The 20,666-nt window shown below is 40.3% G+C and overlaps 1 protein-coding gene across 2 annotated transcripts in view; it reads left to right on the top strand.

Annotated features, from left to right (window-relative positions):
• The window catches only part of LOC138206200 (transcription factor SOX-6-like), a 115,871-nt gene extending 98,578 nt beyond the window's left edge, over nt 1–17,293 (top strand). For both annotated transcript variants that reach the window (XM_069162758.1, XM_069162757.1), the window contains 5 exons: nt 1,215–1,411; nt 7,598–7,706; nt 8,942–9,112; nt 11,526–11,739; nt 14,139–17,293. In XM_069162758.1, the coding sequence (XP_069018859.1) occupies nt 1,215–1,411; nt 7,598–7,706; nt 8,942–9,112; nt 11,526–11,739; nt 14,139–14,487 (1,040 nt within the window). In that variant the 3' untranslated portion in view covers nt 14,488–17,293. The remainder of the gene's footprint in view (nt 1–1,214; nt 1,412–7,597; nt 7,707–8,941; nt 9,113–11,525; nt 11,740–14,138) is intronic.
• The last annotated feature ends 3,373 nt before the right edge of the window (nt 17,294–20,666 follow it).

Below are 20,666 nucleotides of genomic sequence, written 5' to 3'. Positions count from 1 at the left end.
CTTGTCTGCTAATTAAATGAGGAGGGCAACGGAAACTTTGCATCCTTTTATTTATTTCTTTTTTTTCTCATTCTTCAAATGTGCATCGGTTTCAAAAGTGTTAAGAGCGGCACATAAACAAGAGGGAGAAGGTTCTGTCTTGTTTGGACACAAGTGGACCGAAAAACAATTTAAACAACATTTGGACCTGATATGAAATTATAAATCCTTTTTTCTCTTTATACAGTTGTTTAGATGTTGTTTTGTGAGAATTTGCATGCCGTTCAGAATTTTTGGTTTTCAGCATTTACGCTTTATTTTCAAAGCTCAGAAGTGTTTACGAAGGAGCCTGAAATTCACCCACAAGCACCAAACTGGGTTCTTACTCAATCTTACTCAAAACCCTCTGGTTTGTTCAAACTAAACACATGGAAAAAGAGTAGCAAATCAGAAATTAGAAACCAGTGGCTATGGAAATGAGCATAACATTTGAACTATTTCATAATAGAGCCATACAGAACTCTTAGCCTGGTATCACACCAGAGAGTGTAAACACCCGTCAGTTAGCTACAGGATTCTATGTTAATCTTTACAAAACAAGTACAAGTTTGGGTCTTTATTGATCACTTGGCAGCAAACTAAAAGCGTGTATTAAACCTGTCAATCAACTGGATAATACTGAGTCAGCGTCATGTTTTGCCTCACCTAGGCGTGAAAAGTACACAGATATATGACCAGCCCATTACGAACGTCATGTGATGAAGTGTAAAGAGTGATACAGTCTGCATACTGAGGAGCCTGGGAGTGGTTCACACCTCGACGTGGCAAAACGTGACACAGGTACATTAGATGCTTTGGTGTGATACTCTTACCGTAACTTGTTTGCTAAAAATCGGTCGCCTCTTAACACACCATTACTTTTTAGCATTAAAATATGCTTGGTTCAAATTGGGGCAAGAACACACCATAGAGTCCATTAAATCAATATATACTCAGCTTTTGTATGGGCAGACCATTTTGCTGATTTCACTTTACATATAAAGATATCGGTAGACCAATCAAAATGTAGCAGCATTTGAAAAAGAATATGAAGACGTGTGAGGTTGCTGCTTATGTTGCCAGGCTATTGTCAATCAAATCTAATACGGCCACTTATAAAAACACCTAGTTTCCAGTCTTTTCAATCAAAGTGACATACAGTTGTCCCTCTTTTCTATTCTGTCCTCCGCTCACAGACATCCTGTCCAGTCTCAACTCCACAGCGCTGTTTGGGGACCAGGACGCGGTGATGAAGGCCATCCAGGAGGCCAGGAGCATGAGGGAGCAGATCCAGAGGGAGCAGCTCCACCAGCAGCAGCAACAAGCGGGACACCAGAATCTGGAGGCCAAGCTGTCCGCCCTCAGCAGCATGACCCTCAACAACGGCAACAAGGTTAGAGGGACAGACAGGTCACATGTGGATGCATACGAAGATGCACAGACACGCAGACGCCTTTCACTGTAAAGTTTCTATAAGAATCACATGGTCTAAATGCAGTTTTCAAAGGCATTTTATTTCCTGTGAAGAACAAATTCTGATCTGGTTACAGAATACAGTCACATAAATAACATTAAAAACCTGCTAAATAAGTACAAAAACTATTCAGCTCTCTTTTTTTCTCAAACATAAAACACTTTGCTTCACTATAATTCTGATCCAGCCTTCTTGGATCCTGAGATTACAAATTCCTTTTCACTCTTTTGAAATAATATCACCCCTTTTGTTCTGGTGCAGTTGTACTCCTATTAAGCAGCGCACTCTTTCTACATTTCTTCCATATCGTTTGCAAGGTTTTGACATGTAATGGAGTATTTTTACTATTCGGTATTACTACATTTTATTCAAATGATGTTAACATGTTTTCAAACTGCCAATAGCCAATATATATATATACAGTATATAAAGCATTAGGATCCCTTTAGTATTCTCTGCTACTCCCCAACGCATACTCTCAAACACACAGACACACACACACACACACACACACACACACGCACACACACACATACACACACTTCTAATGTTCTCCAAACTCCTCGCTCCTGTGTCGCATTTTCTCCAGTATTTCATTGGCCGATAGTTTAAGGTTTCTGCTCAGCTAGTGCATGAGCATGAAGAATATTTGTGGATGATATTTGGTGTCATTTGGCCCGGGCTGTAGCTCTTGAGAACTTTTCTTTTCTCTTCTCATCTTCACGGCCACCCAGAAGCCATCAGCTTTGAAGAGGGAGCAGCTGGGCCAATGACAAGTGATGATTGTGGCGTGTTAGTGTGTGTGTTTGTGTGCCTGCCATGACTGAGTGGGTGTTTTTTGGAGAAGCGATAATGTTAACATTAGTGTGTGTGTGTGTGTGTGTGTGTGTGTGTGTGTGTGTGTGTGTGTGTGTGTGTATAATGGAGTCCACCTCTCCACTTGCCCTGAAGGGGGGATCCCGGCCTCAGGGTTTTAGTCCAATTAAAGGGCCTTTCTCAGGGAATGGGCCTCCCCTCTCCACACTCACCTCTTCCCCCCCGTTCATCTCTCTCCCCTTGGGCTGAAGGAGACAGGGCCTTTGTATCAAGATCTCATATCCAGGGGGAAATCCATATTCCAAAACATCTTCAATCAGTCTGATCAGCCAATCATACATTCAAGGGATGAGACATGCGGTAAAATAGGGAACATGATTAGACTGGCTCTCCTGCGCAATTGATCCCATGTTGCTTGCAAGGAGAAGGAGAAGGAGGAGAGGAACTCATGAATATTTTAGGGGTGGAGACTTTGAACCCACCAGCCCCAAGTAGGTCATGATTGGTGCACTCCAAGGATAAGCTGTTTTGAATTTTTTTGGACTTGTTTGCCTTGCATCTTCAGGAAGAAAACATCCCAAATCTGGCAAAATACATCTCTGCTGTACTTATGCTCAGTCCCAAATTGTTATTTTTTTTATAAGTTATTATACAAGTTATATATAAATATAAATTGCTGATTAGGATTTAATGTGAGTTGTCAGCTGCAGGTCCAACAAAAAAATCCCACCAAAGAGCCTTTTCCACAAAGTTAATTTTAAAACAATCAGATTAAGGTGAGTGTAATACAGGGAGAAGCCTACGTGTTTCTCAAGCTCCATATTCTCCAACTTTACAAGAACAAAACCAAAGCAATGCAGTAATTTGGTTTATAGCTGCATGCCTCCTAATAAAAAGCTCATTTGGAAAGTCTAAAAGTAATTGTTTCCGGTTTGAGGACGACAGCAGGCCTTGGTGTTTGTTGTCAGTTTGTTATTCGTTACCTAACAACAGGAGCTCAAAGACTCTTTCTTTTCTCTTTGAATACATAATTTTTTCATTGGGATGGAAACGTTTTTTGTGTGTTTTTTTTTCTGAAGTGCTCAAAGGCTTTGCTCTGTCTTAAACAATTCATGGATGGTACTTGCTGGATTCTGAGAGTGTGACTCACCCGTTCCACATCGGGAGGCTACGAGACCAGCTCTTTTTCTTTACCTTGGATTTGTGTGTTTTTTTTTTTTATCGTCGAATGAATGTGTTACTCAAATCCGCCCTTTTAAAACTTGGAGGCGCTGCCCAAGTCTTTTTGTGTTATGACATTGTCCTAATACAGCATATTCAGCATCTTTGGAGGGAATGAGGCAACTGCTGTAAATGGTATCTTAGTGTAATGTGGAATGCCGAGCTATTATTGCCCACACTGATTTGACTCAAAGGGAGTCACGGTGACGTCTGAGTGTGTGTTTCTGTTTATTTCGCTTTCTGTTTGTGTATTTTTGTCCCACAGCATTCATTTCAAGCATAGACGACATAGACATTTCTCTAAGAGCTGAAAGTGATCCTGGGCTCCTTTGTGTGTGTGTGTGTGTGTGTGTGTGTGTGTGTGTGTGTGTGTGTGTGTGTGTGTGTGTGTGTGTGTGTGTGTGTGGGGCCTGGCTCTGCACTGGCCTTGACCATGTTAATGTCATTATAGCTGGTGTACAGACGAGAGGCCTGGCCAGTTAGTGGCATTGTTGAGTATCACCTTACGCTTACGTTGCTTCCAGCTGGCCTGCGGCTGCCAAAGCTCACTGAAATAGCCACTGTGTATGACTGTGTGGGTGTGCGCATGTATGTATGTGTTTGTGTGTGCACTTTTTTTTTTCATCTAAACAACCGCAAAAGATTCCCTAAGCCCACTTAAAGGAAAACACCAAGTCTTTGAGAGATTGGTACATTGCGTGGCTTACATATTACGTGATGAAACCCCAAATCATGCATTTGTCTCTTTACTATATATAGTAAAAACATGTAGCGACATTGCACATGTAGCCTTGCAAATAACATTGGTAAAGTTCACATAATACACGGAAGAAAAACAACTTAATGCTTTGAACCACAAGGGATCACCGCTTCCTGTTTCCATAGGAGGTGAATATGGAGGGTGATGGCAGACTGAGTGCAGGTAAATCTACAGGTCACATAAGTAGGAACACAAAAAAATAGTTTTTTATTGCTCGAAGATCTGTTCCCTCTCTGTGGATGATGATCACACAATAACTCAGCAGACAATTTTAAGTTGCAAGCGTTGAATGCTGGGGATAGATTATGTTTTTTGGCATCTCTATTGCTAGAAATTTAAGTGTAAAGTTGAATGAAGGCTGATGTGCAGAAACCTGCTGTACTTTTCTCAAGCTGTGAGCAGATCTGGTGCAGTTAAATAAAAGTAGATTTAGTGATGGAACACTTCTTCATAAAGATATTAAAACAAAAAAAGCAAATATGTTGAGGCACCACATAATCATAAAACAATTGGACACAAAATTATATAATATTTCACTGATCAAAAACATGAAGATCTATTTAGCATCAAAACTCACACACTACTTCCAAAATACTATGTATAAGTCATACATTTTTGTTTTGGAGTAGGCTACGTTGTAAACTCCAATGTTTTCTATAAAGTGTCCGCTAATGCTCGGCATACATGCACCCTCCTCATACACTTGATTTTGTATACCTTCACTTATTGTAATTTACGATCAAATTTGCATTCGCCCTGTTAAAGTTGGTCAGCATGCTTTCTGTGAATAAGAATGAATCTGGAAGAAGGAAAGAAGGGAAGAAATGGTTGTATAAAAGTTTATGTTGGCTGCAATGGTGAGTTTGGTCTCTGAAGGGAAGCGAGCCTGTGAAACCAACAGCTCAGACTGCTCCAAGTCTTGATTAAAGGTCGACATAATGTTGCTGCATTTGAAGCCTGAATGACATACATTATAATAGTGTATACTACAAAGCCGAGTCTGGCACCTGCAAATAGACTGTTGAGTGTCTACTTCTTTGGGGTTGGAGCCTCGAGGGGTGGAAGGCTGGTGGTGGGGTGCTAAGAGCTATGAATAGGAGGAATGGTGAAAAGGAGAAGTAGGGGAGGAGGAAAAAAACAGAACAGAACAGGACTGACTGACTGACTGACAGCTCTATCGGCACACAGATAAGACTGGAGATAGAGAAGGAAAGAGAGAAAGAAAGATGAAGAAAATAGAAGGGGGGGGAAAAAACACCAGGAGGGGGGGACTGAGGAGGTTACCAAACTTGATTGGTCCGGGAGGAGACAGTTAATGGTTGCGGGTCAGCTGAAGGCAGGCTGTGCTGGCAGTAGGCAAGTTGTAACTGTGGTAATGAGCTCAATACGGTATGGATTTTAAAAAAAAACAACAAAAAAAACCCAGCAATGTTTGGAGTGTTGCCCTAGCAACAGTGAAGAGACGCAAATGCCAAGAAGAGGAGAGACGAAGCAGAACAAAAAGAGTCGGGTGTCTCTTAAATTTAGAAGTATACATTCAGCAGCAGCACATTCAGAGACCAGTGAAAGCAATACTGTGTTAAAAGATACTGTGACAGCACAGAAGGGATTTGTTTCTGGGGTACTTGTTTGTGCAGAATAAATGTTAAAAAGTGAATGTTGAGCTCTTTTTTTTTACTGTTTTTAATTCATAATGGAGTCCAATGAAAGAGAATAAAAACATAAAAAAAAAAAAAAATCTATTCCATTGCTCCAAAAGGCAGCAGTCCAGTTTCAAACCAGCAGGCGCACACGCCAAACCTATTTCAATCTTAACTAAACAAAGGAAAGACAGTTCCTTATTGCATTTGCAACAAGAACTTTCAAGAAGACCAAAAAGTGGACCAACCCCAGAGAATAGCTGCAGATTCTGATCCAGGTCTGCTGTTAATCTGTAGTTTGGATCATTTTACCTCTACTGACACTGTCCTAGTCCATTTTCTAAAACCCTAACTCTTCTCTGAACTACTTCTCCATTGATCTTGTCCCACTCACCAGGAACATTCAGACATCTCTGAATAGTTAGGTTGTTTAGACATTATTCACTATAGGACATCTGACATCAAGCTTTCAGTGATAGAATGCCAAACTTCACTTCCACAAGTCTGAAAGCATCACCACGAGCAGCGACGCTTTCGCCAGGCCGTCGTTGAGCACAATGAGCCTAAAGAGAGGTTCTCAGCGAACTTGAGGACTTATTCTTGTCTCTTGACTAGTTTTCCATTCCTCCTCCTCCTTGCTCTTTTGCTTTCTGTATCTCTCGCTGTCCCTCCCTCCTTTTCTCTTTTCTTTAGTCCTTTGTTAGGCGGTTGTTTCCTGCGGTGAGCATGGCACTGCCCAGGCACATGTTCTGTGGTAGGCCTGATTACAGCCCTGCTGTAGTGCTGACATTGGCCCGCACTGACTCCTCATCTATAAACACACACACACACACACACACACACACACACACACACACACACACACACACACACACACACACACACACACACACACACATACACACACACACACACACCGGCCCCTAAGTTCCACCAACTCTGCCAGCGACTACCGCGGCATGACTTCACCCGGCAACCATTCCTTGCGTCAAACAAAATGCCTCTGTCACCAGAAAAAGGAGGCGAGCTGAGAAGGGAGGAAGAGAGGGAGGGAAGAAGAAGAGAGGAGAGGAGGAGTGTGGATGTGCGGTAGCTGTGCGGAGGGTTCGATGTTTTCCACAGAGTTCGGGAGCATGGTGGGGTAATTTAAGCTGCAAGGCCCCAAGGCAAGCTGCTTGTAGGGGTTATTTGTCTTAGAAGTAGAGTGGCAGGCAAGAGGGCAGAATCAGCAGGAGAGGATGATGATGGAATATAGGGAAAGGCACTGATAATTAGCACAGCCTTGAATGGCTAATGCCTTGTATATTAGTTTACTGCATTAACCAACATCATCATTAATTTCCTTAAGATACTGAAAAAAAGGTAAAGCCACGAAAAAATAAGCAGTTTATTTTGGGGGGCTGTGCTGGATGTTGCTATTCCTGTCAATGTCAACTCAACCCAGCAATTAGTTTTATTCATTCACATTTATTTTACACAATTATTCATTTGATAGTCATTAGCTTCAAAGTCATCCCCACTGACCCATTTTAAAAACATGACAGATAACTTGATCCAGCCATGAAATAATAAGAACTAATTGAGAATTAAAAACAGTTGGCAGCTCGTGTCACATTTCTGAGCAGCATGTGCTTCAAATAACCTTTTTTAAATTATCTTGTATTGTAGGAGAGGTTGCACTATGAGTCCCTGAGCCAGCATCTGGGAAAGCTTGGGGAGGATGCTGGGAAGATGGTCCATCGAGTCATTGACCTAACGAGACCAGAAGATCTGGATGGTAAGCACTCCTGTCTCCTCCTGTTTCATTTTATTCTTCTTCACAACTTTGTCTTTTTCCAACACATTTCTATTGGTTTGTTATTTGGTTACATTTACCGACTCTTATACTTCTCATTTTAGATTTTTTTTTTAATTAATTTTTTTTTTATAATGTTTGTAAATCAAACATTTATGCATATGCACAATTTTCTTAAAAAAAAAAAAAAAATTAAGCAAAGGGGATTACAGAGGCAGAATCAGAGTTTGGGGGAAAAGTCAGTCACATCCTGTTCAGACAAAAGTGACACCAGTCACTCATAACTCAGTAGACGACACACAGAAGACGCCCTACCTCTGGGGGGCCTTGCCACTCCAATCTCCACAATGATCACGAAAGCATCTGCCAGAAAGCCTGAACATGCAGGTATACACGTTGTATTCAGCAAACACAAATATTTATTGTGCTCCCGGAGAAGTGACGGTGAAGGACATCCTCAACAGCTAAACAGAGTGTTCAGTGTCAACATTCTACGCTCTTTAAAATTTTAAATATCATTATTACTGAAAGTACATCACAAGAGGCCTAACTCTCCTCTTTTTTTCCCCCACAACTAGTGTGTGTGTGACATAAGATCCCACCTCGTTCTGAGTATGCAAACCACAGCAGAAGAAGACATGCAGTGGGGTTTGTCGTGGTTAATGGTGAAAGAGGAATAATGTAAATCAGTATTCTCAAATGTTTTAATTCAAGATAATAGCTTACTTTTATGTACGTGTACCTTCAGTGGAGATACTGTCGCATACAATACTGTCACAATCACTTTCTTTGAATGTGGTTTAAGTACACTGCCTTAGGTTTTTTTCCCCCCAACCCACCTGTTTCTCATAAAGCACTGCTGTTTACAGGCGGTGAGGAGTTGAGGAGTGCTCATCGAGGTTTAGTTTAGAGTCAGAGAAGTAAACACAGGAGCCTAGTCACTGAGTTAATACCAGGCAGATGCAAACTGACTACAGTGTGCATAGTTCATGTGTGTATGTGTCAGGATGTGGAGAGCATCCATACAAGACCCCACTGGACTTTTGTTATACTTTTGTTATACAAGCTCTTCCAAAAAGGCAAAAAAGGGGCCTCATGGAGAAACAAACAGGAAGAGCTCATGCTACGCACTACAGTATGTACTGCATTTGAAAGTATGAACGATGAATGTGTCAATGCCGGACATATAGCGAATGTCATTTGTTTGTGTTGTGCAGGGAGTAACATCACAGAGGCGCGAGTGTTCAGAGAGGCTCGAGGCAGGAACAGCAGCGAGCCCCACATCAAACGGCCCATGAACGCCTTCATGGTGTGGGCTAAAGACGAGAGGAGGAAGATCCTGCAGACCTTCCCTGACATGCACAACTCCAACATCAGCAAAATCCTTGGTGAGATTTTATAAATTTGTCTTCGATTTCTGACGATGCCTAAACTGAGTCAGACTGCAGGCAAATCCTATCTGCAAGGGTTGCTGTGGTAACAAGTGTGGTGTAGCTACTCTGGTACATGGTTTTCCCCTTTCCTCTTGCCTGGACAGAAGCCTCCCCTCAAAGTGCCAGCAGACAGTTTATTTCACCGTCTGTCCACGTTGTCCTTAGGAGCGACAAAATGGACACTGATAGTGCTCTGCTTGTGACAGTGTAGATTCTAATAGAATGGAAAATAGAAGTATTTTTCTGTTATAAAAGAATATATCAATGTGTGTTTCAGTTATTAAAAGATAGGAGAGTACTTTCAGTTACTTAAAGCCTTTTCTAAGTTGTTCAGGAGGACCTACCTGACAATCACGTTCTTTTACTAGCATTAACTTTTTTCAAAATCATGGTCAGTAACAAAAACAACCTAAAATGTGATGTATCAAGGACTTTTAGACACAGACACATCTCATCAATATGAAACAATTTGTGTCCCACCTTCCTGGATCATAGTTGGTTTTTTTTTAAGGTCAGCCTCTTTGCTCATTAAGTTACCTTGCCACTATATTCCACAGTTCACAGGGTTTCTTAGCACCAAGTGTCGGCCTATAATAAGGACTAGTGTGTTTCTCAACACTTCCCACACAGAGCTCCACTGTGTTAGCCTGACTAGTGTGATGGATGCATTCAGTTAAAATCTGTGTGGATTCTACCCTCCTCAACACAGATATCCATTCACACGGCACTGAGCGTAATGGATGTTCCTGAAACCTTCTTAAGACCTCCACTGTCCAACACTGCGTTTAAGTGAGCTCTAGGGTGGCTGAATGTAAATGCTCCTCCTGAGCATCATGAACAAATTGCTTTTTCTTAGGTGGACCTGTGTTATTGACTTGGATCTTTGAATGGGCTCCTACAAAAGGGCATTTTGTGTTCTGCAAAATGCTTCCTAAATATATTGGATGGATCATTTTGGTTTAAAAAAAAAATCCAGTTATGTCTGTAACAGAATTTACCTTTTGGTGACATATTTAAGGTCTATATTTCAGTGAACTATTACAGAGACATTATTTGAATGTTCAATACGAATATTGTTACGCTATTGCCAGGAAGTGCAACAAATCATTTTTGAGATTTTTTTACAAAGCTTTGTGACAAAACTAGAACAAAAAGTGGAATTGTATATGTGTATATGACTGCATGTGTAAAATGCATGTCCCTCCATCATGATAACACAGCTGGACTTTGGGGAGTGGGTGGGTGGCAGGGTAAAAAAAAAAAAAAAAAAAAAAAAAAGCTCCTCTGTGTTTACTGTGTTACAAAAGTACAAGAAGAGTTTGTGATAAACCTTGATAAATAGAGGAGCGACGCAGAGTGTATACAATCAGTTGTCAAAGTGCTTCACAGATGTGCTGTGTTCCTGTGGTAATGTCTCTGTCCACTTGTTCAGAAGGTCCTCTTACTAAGGAAAATGAGAAGAACACAATGTATCATTCTTCTCAAACCAAGAGGGAGCAGAGTGTGATCCACTCCTTATAACAGGTCTTAAATAGCCTCTTTGGTGAAAGACTCAATGGTGTCTGTTCACATGAAGACGTCCAACCTTAAGAAACCACCGGAAAAGACAAAGCGGTGTTCAGTGTTCATTATAGCTGTTTTATGAAACTTTTTTGTCGCTCCCAAAAGTCCTTGTATTTACTGAAGTATAAATCCAGTCACCCCCTAAAGCAGGGGTCTTCAACCTTTTTTTCCTCTGAGAATGATTTTGACAAAATGGAAGTGTCTGAGATCTACTTATGTTTAGTAACATTTATCCACATAGCTGAGCTCCACCCAAACCATGTGAATAAGCTTATTTTATGTGAATATTGACAAATTGATACTCTTTACACACATTATGTATCACAACAGTTTAAATTCAACAGCATGAGCTTGTGCTTTTTTCTAGATGAATATCTTTGTTTTCAATTGTGGGGGGGGGGGGTATCTACAGTTACACAGATATTCCCTAAATGCCTACTGCACTTGTTAATTGATCGTGTTGATAGCAACGTTCTCAGGTTAAAAGATAAAATAAATTAAAAAAAAAGGTTAAATTGATCGCCAAATTGTCAGCCTTCAACATACCTGAGTGGCCCACCCAAGTAAGCCCATTTGTGGGAAACACTGCTTATTGTTTGAACCTTCCGCAATCTTCTTAGAACCGGGTCGCGGGCTACTGGTATGTTTGCGAGTTAAGGGTTGGAGACCCCTGTCCTAAAGTTTTTGTCACCCCACCAAAGTCTGTACTGTTGATCTCTATGTATGTTTTATGACAGATCTGGTAACATTAAAACACCAAACACCAAAATATAGACAAAACTGAAATGTCAATCATGTGTTTCAGGCTCTCGCTGGAAAGCCATGACCAACCAGGAGAAGCAGCCATACTACGAGGAGCAGGCCCGCCTAAGTAAGATCCACTTGGAGAAATATCCCAACTACAAGTACAAGCCACGGCCCAAGAGGACCTGTATCATCGATGGCAAGAAGCTACGCATCGGAGAGTACAAACAGATGATGCGTTCACGGCGTCAGGAGATGAGGCAGTTCTTTGTGGGGTGAGTACCGCTGTCATTAGAAAAGTTGTTACAGATAGCTTTTCTAAATAAGTACTCATTAGTTTGAAGGAAAGCTGCAGTGAGCCTGCCCCATGGTTATAAAATTGAGTTTTAAATTAGTGATATGTCAGAACCTTCAAATGGCACTAATGTGGAATTGCAATTTCAAATCACAGGAAGAGTTCAATAGAAAATCATTATATCCCATATTTTAGTGTATTTTTCCGTCTTAGTGGCTGGTGCGGATGGAGGTAAAGAAAAGATTCCGTCATTGTTGCCATCTTCAGCTTTTACTTCGTGCTCTGCATTCGCCAGTTTCGTTTTTTGAAATACAACTCCACAGCGTCTTATCTACGGTTTACAGTGTAATCCTCTATGTTACAGCAACATTTTGTAATTGTAAGGTTATTTCAACCCACGCACCACCTCTGTGCCCATTTTTGGATTATCCAGGAGTATGGCTAAATTAGCCACTGCCAAGATGGCGACAAAGTGAACTTCAAAACTGTTCTTTAGGAAAACTATGGTTGACATCACGCAGGCTTTGTCCCTTTTTTATATACCGTTTATGATCACAGACAGGGTTTGTGACTTGTTCAGAAAGACCGGGTCGTTTACTTTGCCGCTGTGACCTTTCACTTCCATTATTTCATGAATAAACATGCCATCCTGCTGGCCCCCGTCACCAAAATATGGATAAACAAAAAAGAATCACCTAGATAAAACATAAAATATCAATGTGTACTCATCTAATGTATTTTTCTTTTGCTTCAGAGGTTTTAGAGGGAATTGCATTCAAATATTTCACAAGCAACTTCTCACTTTATGTGAGGTCTTGTCTCAGTAAAGAAATATTCTTAAGTGCATCCATTTACTAGAGGTTTGTGGAGTGACCATCAGGGTTTATGGACCCTTTATAAAAAGTTTGGAACCTCTTGTGGTTCTATCTGCAAAATCCTTTCAACGTTTGCTGAAGAGCATTATAATTTTTTCGAGTGTAGTCAGTGCAGCAAGGGGAAAAACAGTGGCATTGTCCTAATAGGAACCAGTCATGAATGTGTTTAAAGCCATCACAGTGGCCTGTGCTTGAGATGGATTTACCAGAGGCCACAGCTTTGAATAGGAGCGATTTTTAATAGCTTGTCATTTATTAAATTAGGACAATGCTGGGCGCTTGTGGCCAGTGAAATTGAACACAGACGGCCATAGTGGAATATGAAATGTAAGCAGATGTTTGAGAGGGAATGAGGGCGAGGCAGACGTCACAGGCTGAATGGCACATTTACTGTGTGTGGTCAAGTAAATGCAAAAAAACTTAGATTCTCCATGCATGGACTTTCAATTAAAGCTACATCATACCGCTACCAGGAGCCAGTACACAACCAGTTTCTGGCACAGTCCATATAACAAAACCGGCGTTGTTTTAAAACGTTTAATGTGAAAATGAGTCTGTCAGATCGTACGGCAGTAATTGTTTCAGGAGACAGAGGAGGGAAAACTGTTAGGTGAGAAGAGTGACAGCAATTTTCCTGCTTGCTGCGGTTCATTTGAGGAGCCATAGGGCCTGTTTGAATGATGTGTGCTTACCCTCATTCCATCTATACCTTAACAGGTTATTTAAGCAATGCTTCTGTGAGCTGGCAGGTAGAGCTCCATGTTAGGACATGCTCGACCAGATGAGAAGCATATGCAGTTAAACACAAGTGGCTTCAGAATTAATGTTTTGTTCAAAGCAGTTGTTTAAAGGATAATGAATCAGTGTCTGATCAAAACCGGATCTTTCCAGCTTGTACAGAAACCAGTTTATACATAAAGTGTTGTTATGACCAAATAATTAATTTTCAAAATAATATCATTATTAGAAATATTTGTATGCATGCCTTTTGGAAATGCTAGCAGCATGGGTCAAGTATGTCTATCATATGGATTAACATGACATTTTTTACAGACACTAGTAGACGTTTCAGCACCATCATCAAGTTGAAAGTTTGGTTTCTTCAGAACTTTGTTTTGTGACAAAAGACCTGCACAATTAAATTTCCATCAGCATCAGCTGCACTTTATATTTGGTGCTGATAAGTGACTCTTAGCATGCTAATATTTGCTAATTAGCACTAAACACAACAAATAACGTGAGCATGGTGAGCATTATACCCACCAAACAGAAGCATGTTGGCATTTCTTGATTGAATACCAACATCAGCATTTAACATCTCTGTGCCTCAAAGAACTGCTCATATGGTTATAGCATCTTAGCCACGTTTTATTTATACTCATGTTTGTGCTTTTATCTTTTTAATGGTGGGTCATGTTTATCAAGCTTGCTTATTGTTTATCTGCATTTAATAAAAACATTTTCTTCCTTCCTTCTTTCCTTTTCTCTTTTGTGTGGCTCTTAGGCCTCAGCCACCGATTTCTCTGGGGAACAGCCCGGGAGGTGTAGGAGTTTACCCGGGTGCCATAACTATGGCGACGACAGCCACACCATCCCCACACCTGACCTCAGACTGCTCCAGCAACTCTGCCAGTCCCGAACCCACCATCCCCGTCATTCAGAGTACATATGGGGTGAAGTCCGAGCCAGGCGGTGGTGGAGGCAGCAATGGCGGTGGGGTCCGCGCCTTGGATCTGCCCAGCGACCCCACCAACGGAGACGACGACATGGACATGTACGAGGACTTTGAGGACGAGCCCAAGTCAGACTATAGCAGCGACCGCGAGACACGGGAGGCCGTCAGTGCCAATTGAGTGTTCTCAGGGTGTGAGATGTAAAAAGAGAAGACGAAAACAACTCCCGCTATACTCAGAGACACTTCTTAAAAACACAGTTTATTAGACCTTCAGGCAGACTTTCAGGACATGTTGCATCATGCACTGAGCATGGCCCGACAGGATTTTAAAAATTAGCATACATGCACAGAAAGATCTTGGACAGTATCCCGATGGACACAAATTTGAAGAAGAGGGCCGATGGGGGAAATGTGACCCAAGAACGCAACCTGTACAATCATTCAGACATCCAACTGAAAAAGAACTCCAGTTTCCTAAACTTTGACAATCTTAATAGGAGCGAATAAGACTGAGACAAGGGAGGGAATGAGAGAGAATGGGACAAAGAACAAATAAGCGACGAACACATTGCTGTGTGGTTTGTAAAGAGCATGCATGGAGTTTGAAGCATTAGGAATTGGTCTTCAACAGCTATTTGGTCTTAAATGTTTAAGGAGTGATTTCGTTTTTATCATTATGTATTTACTTTTTTGTGTTTTTTCCCTTTTTGTTCTCGTTCTATAGACTTTTTTTCTGACAGGTCACTGCCTGTACAAACTCTGGACTGTCGGAACTTGAAATTTGGAAAGTTTTTAATATAAATCCTAGCTCTTGTAATCTTATAGTCTTACTTTTGTTTCTTACGAATACAGTGCTACATCTTTTTTTTTCTGACAAACTGCTTACATGACATTACTGTTAGATTTTTTTTTTTTTTTATATCCCAGCTCAGGTATGATGTGCCAGCTTGTGAATGTGTTTATTTGTTTTGTTTGTTTTCATACAAAAAGAGTGGTAGGACTTTTCAGACTGTCAATGAAATAAAGGGAGCAAAATCCCTTATATTACATATTATTATTATTATTATTATTATTATTATTATTAGTAGTAGTAGTATTATTATTAGTGGTAGTATTAGTATTATTATTATTAGTATTATTATTCAGCAAGTAAATACCCAAACATTGTACAGATTTTCTTCAAATGTGCCAAACATTCACATTCACATTCACTCGGGATGTTGTAGTCTTAATTTCCAATGCTGCAAAAAAGTCTTATACAATCAGTCAGCTTTTTCTATCTGATGAGATGGGTTCCTACTCAGTAACTGCTGGCTCCCCTCCTGGCCCAATCACAGGCAGAGCTCAGGGAGGATATGTTTTCAACATACTCGCTCAGTCACACACACACACACACACACACACACACACACACACACACACACACACACACACACACACACACACACACACACACACACACACACACACACTTTGTGTTGCTCACTGGTAGCCCCTCTGGCTTTGAGACACAGTTAAGAGCGGCATTGAAAGCGCCTGCTCCTCTATTCCACTGCATTGGTGCTTTCCTAAACCACATTGCCCTTAGTTTCTCGAGGCCAAACACTTCAAACACTGTCTCTTCAAATCAGGCTGTATATATAGAGAGAGATGGATAGATTTCACTTTAAGAATTCCCAAGTCTTATAAGTGTACCTTAAGCTCTGCTCACTCAGCATCATAGGAAAGGTGAAGGAGCAGCCCCTGGATGACCCTACTATAAGATAGAGATTCGAATGGATCCCTTCACCGTATTGAGTTTTGAATCGGTAAAATTTTTTACTATTTTATTAGTTTGTTAATTTTTTAAATATCGTCTGCGTATCCTGTGGGAAAGATACGGCAAACTTGTGTTTTAAAATTAATTTATATCGTTGCAAACAATGGGTTTAGTGGGTCTATTATTTCAGTGGGTACCTTTTTCTACGTGTATATTTTGAAGATGAGAGAGAGACAAATGAAGGGGAAAAAGGTGCGTAATTCTCAATCAGCCTCTCAGTCACAACCACCCCAGTCAGAGCACACAAGTTTTTCCACAGTATGAAGCGAGATGTTAATTTCTTCGTCCAGATGCGGCCCTGCGGTCAGCACCACGCTGAGCGTGTATGTTTTTTCCTCTGTTTTACTCAGATGTCACATTCTTTCTCTGATGACACATCGTATTTTCACTTTGTCTCTTTTCAATGTATTCTCTGTCGTCATTTTTTTATGTTTCCCTTTTCAGGACCTGTAACCTCGGGTAGTCTCTGGGTGCTCTGTCTAGCTGCTTTATGTGTCTTCTGACTCCAAATTTCTCCTCATGATTATATCTGGCAGTTTTTTGGGGGAAAAGCTTCACAAGCTGGGACTGAACATTAATATTTGCTTGCATTACAGGAATAAAGCCTCATGCATACATGCATAGACATTTCTGTTAGTATCATACACATCCTAAGCACTGGATATAAATTCTATGTTTTTATTTTTTATTACTTTTTTCTTTTTTTTTTTAGAATTGACTAATGTGAAGTTGTATGTTTGATTTTAAACCTGATAAATTAGAACAGTCAGATGTCACACTCATGGACGCTCATACATGCCAGGTAACAGTAAATTGCCATTTCTTTTGAAGCATTTCATTTATTTAAGCAAATTCTGTTGCCGCAGCTCTAGTGCCGCCAAAAGGGGTCGCTATCACCTTTGATCTCCTTAAAAAGGTAACCTCATGCGCTTGTGAGTTGTGACCTGCAGAGGCAGAACACAAGTTTCCTGGTCGCACACATTTTTGTGATGAGTATTGTATTTGAAATTCAATTGTGCGTTTTAACATTTCATTGTATTTATTAGCCAGCTTTGGCTCTAAAAAGTGTCAGTACAACTTGGTGAGAAAGACAATCAAAAAAAGATATATAAATAAAAAAAAGTAAAGACTTGAGATTTTCCTTACAAATCTGTCACTTCATCATTGCCTTTCAGATGTTTATTTTGTGAAAAGATATGCTGAATACCTTGTAAAAGTGTTTGTTTGCAGAAAGACAGTATTGTGTTCTGTATGTGTGAAAACACTGTGCACAAGTTACAGGTAGTTCCTCATGATTTTTTATTTCCATTACTCTAAATAGTGCTCGTACTTTCCAGGGATCTAATAATTTCCAACACAAGGCTTTCTGTTTCCAAAGTCGAGCTATTCCACTTGGTCTTTATATTTTGGTGGCCCATTACATTAAACGCGGCCTATTGTTCCATTGTGTGATGTGTGTGTGTGCGTGTGTCTGTGCTTGTGTGTGTGTGAGGTAACACCACACATTCTGACTGTGCTGTGGTGTATACGCCACGGCGCCGGTGCTCGCAGCAGCCAATCCCAGCATTTCAGAGAGAGAAAACAGAGAGCTCAGCCATATGCAGCCACATCATAAATCTAATTGTAATTCCCAAATCAACTGTAGCGTCACCCTGTGAGGGGCGCCGGCAAGTTTGTCACTCACTCCTTTGTGAGCACTTGGTTGTGTATGTGTGTGTGTGCTGCGCTATAGCTTTTAGTTGGGAGGGGTGTTTGAAATCATACTTGTGCTGTTGCCATGCTAATCTCGTAAAATAAGTCATCATAATTTACATTTCCTTTTTCCTTTCTGCAGGATGAACATTTAGCTGTTTGCACGTTGACAGATTGTTTTTGTGTGTGCACGGCTGGTGTGACCATATGCAAAGCTTTCAGCACCTTAACAAAGGTTTGCGTAGTTCATTACAGTGCAGTCATACTTTCATAACTACATACCTACACTTATATAGAAATACAAACTTCATACATCCCTGAAGGAAACTGACGCAATTCTTCAGTTTCCCAATTGTTAAAGCTACTGGTTGCTAAATGTAAAGCGATTTGAGCTATAAGAGTAACAGAATAATAAAGCCGGCCTCATGTCAGATTTGTATATAATATTCAGATTTTGTGTCCAAAGACAAGAGATGTTTCCTTCTCTATGAAGTCTCAGTCTATGTACACTAGAATGTTCATGTTTCCATATCACACTTGCGTAACTTGCATATTGGACCACAATTTTTATATATACTTGTCTTAAAATGAGACTTGAGGTGAGCACAGAGAAGCTGTGTCAAACAATTAACAATAATTGTAAACTGGGAGAGACTTATTAGAATTCCACGGGTCATCAGCCTTGGAAGGCCTTCAACAATAACTACAAAGATAAATATAATACCTGAATAGAAGGAAAAAAAACCTTGGCTCAAATAGCTTTAGCAGTCTCTGTGTTTCTATGTCTTTGAGACACTGCATAAAGGCATATAACTCTCTTTTTTAATGCAATTAAAAGTGAAAGAAAAAAATGTACAGTACGTTTTCAGGAAAATGGGCAATGGACAAAAAGCCAATTTTTTTCCTTTTCAGACAAAATCCTTGGGTCTTTTTAAGTGTGTTAGTCCACTAATTAAATATTATATGTCTAACGAAAAATGCCGGCATGAAAGCAGCTTTATTGTTTGACTCAAAGACATGGCTGCAGCCTTGATGAGTGGAACTGTGTGCGACCATGAGGAAGTAAAGAATGCCATTGTTACCAATCCTGCCCTCATTTGACCTGCCATAATCCTTTCTACAGATTTTACAATCACATTTCCTTTTGTTCTTTGCGCACAGATAAAGACAGTGGACGCAGTTATGCAGCAGAAGAAATTCACGGACATTTCTGAGTCTGTTCCATCCATTTTGCCCAGTCTGATGTGTTATTGTTTACTGTGAAGCACAAACTACCAGTTCAGCTTTAAAACAAAATGAAGAGCCGTGGGTTCAGAGAAATTGTTAGAAAAAGTTAGATAAAAACAGCGCTTACTGGCAATATTTCCAACTTGAACTCATCTAAGTTTCTTAAAAGTAGCAGGTCAAGAACACAATGCTCCTGTGTACATGTGTTTGTCAACATTCAAGTGAAGTAATAAAAGCAAGACGTATTTTGAGTTAAGGGGCACTTAAAAGATCCAAATGTGCACTTGATGTCACCGAATCAGTCTTGTCCTCCTCTAATTGGATCAGCTATACTGTGCATTAACCAGGAAACATTACTGACCACATCTGGTCATCACCAAGACAGAAAAACATGCTAAAAGAATAGAAGGAGTCATAACCAAATTTTTGCAGTAAACCTTGACAGCTTGGCATGTTACTTTCAAATTTGGGAGGAATTGACATAGTGATAAACTAAAGACTGATTACACAGACTTTGAATATACCCTTTTCTTTCCTGGGGTTTGGTGTGTGGGGGGATGATGAGGCATAATGACATGCTTTCTTCATGAAAGCCTGGTCTTGGATGGGCCCTCTAGGCAAATTCACTTTTTGATTTTTAAAAACCGTCTTGAAGAGTAGAGAGAACCACATCCTTTCTTTTTTTCCCCTGCACACCAATTGGGCATCTAGATCAAGAGAATTATGAATTGTTATTACAAAGGAGGAACCCCCTTCAGACGTGTTGAAGAGGCTCCTTCAATGAGGCATCAAAGCTACCCTGTTTATGATCACGGAGGCTCCACTACTCATTAACGCACACAGAATGGTCGTGGTGCTGCAGCACACTACCATCCTCTTTGAGCTTATGATGCTTAATCAGTCAAATGCTTTTGATTCAAAAGGGGATTAATTGACCCTTGCACTTCCGTTGAGCTGATCGTGTTTCACAATGAGACCAGTTTGTGTGATGTTGCAGGTAAAACGTTGTCTCAAAGTCTGCATGTGCCTAAAAGTTTTTCCCGTTTTCTAACTTTTCTTTTAACTACATTGCAACATGAGGCAGCTTTTGTCCTGAAGGGGGTACACTGAAGATTGAGGGGCGACTTTTTCTTTTTATTAAAAACATAAATATAGACATTTGCAGTTAATTTTCAGTTCAATTAGAGGTGCTCCTTTTATCGAATATTCTTTGTGAAATAAAAAAAGTTCCTGGTTATCCATGTTTAATACACACACACACACACACACACACACACACACACACACACACACACACACACACACACACACACACACACACACACACACAATTACAATTTATCCTCTCTTACTCACTCCCTCCATAACTACAAATCTATCTGAATAAAAAAAACATCAGCTCTGTCCACATAGCTTATGGTGGTGTGAAAAATAATAAAAAGTTGAACTTGCTTTCAGAATTTCTTGAACTGAAATGGTGGTAGCAATCCATGTCATGCAGGAAGCATGTACTGTGCATCGTATGTAATATGTAAAGAAAGTAAAATATATGGTAGATACTACACTTGACTATATTGTTGGACAGTTCTCAGCCAAACGTTTCACTAAAAGTACTAAAT

Source organism: Embiotoca jacksoni, unplaced genomic scaffold (assembly GCF_022577435.1).
Source record: "Embiotoca jacksoni isolate LCO1_2020_lvr unplaced genomic scaffold, fEmbJac1.0.p SCAF_3, whole genome shotgun sequence".
Classification (NCBI taxonomy): Eukaryota; Metazoa; Chordata; class Actinopteri; family Embiotocidae; genus Embiotoca; species Embiotoca jacksoni.
Note: the sequence above shows the minus strand (reverse complement) of the source record. Positions and strands in the feature narration are given on the sequence as shown.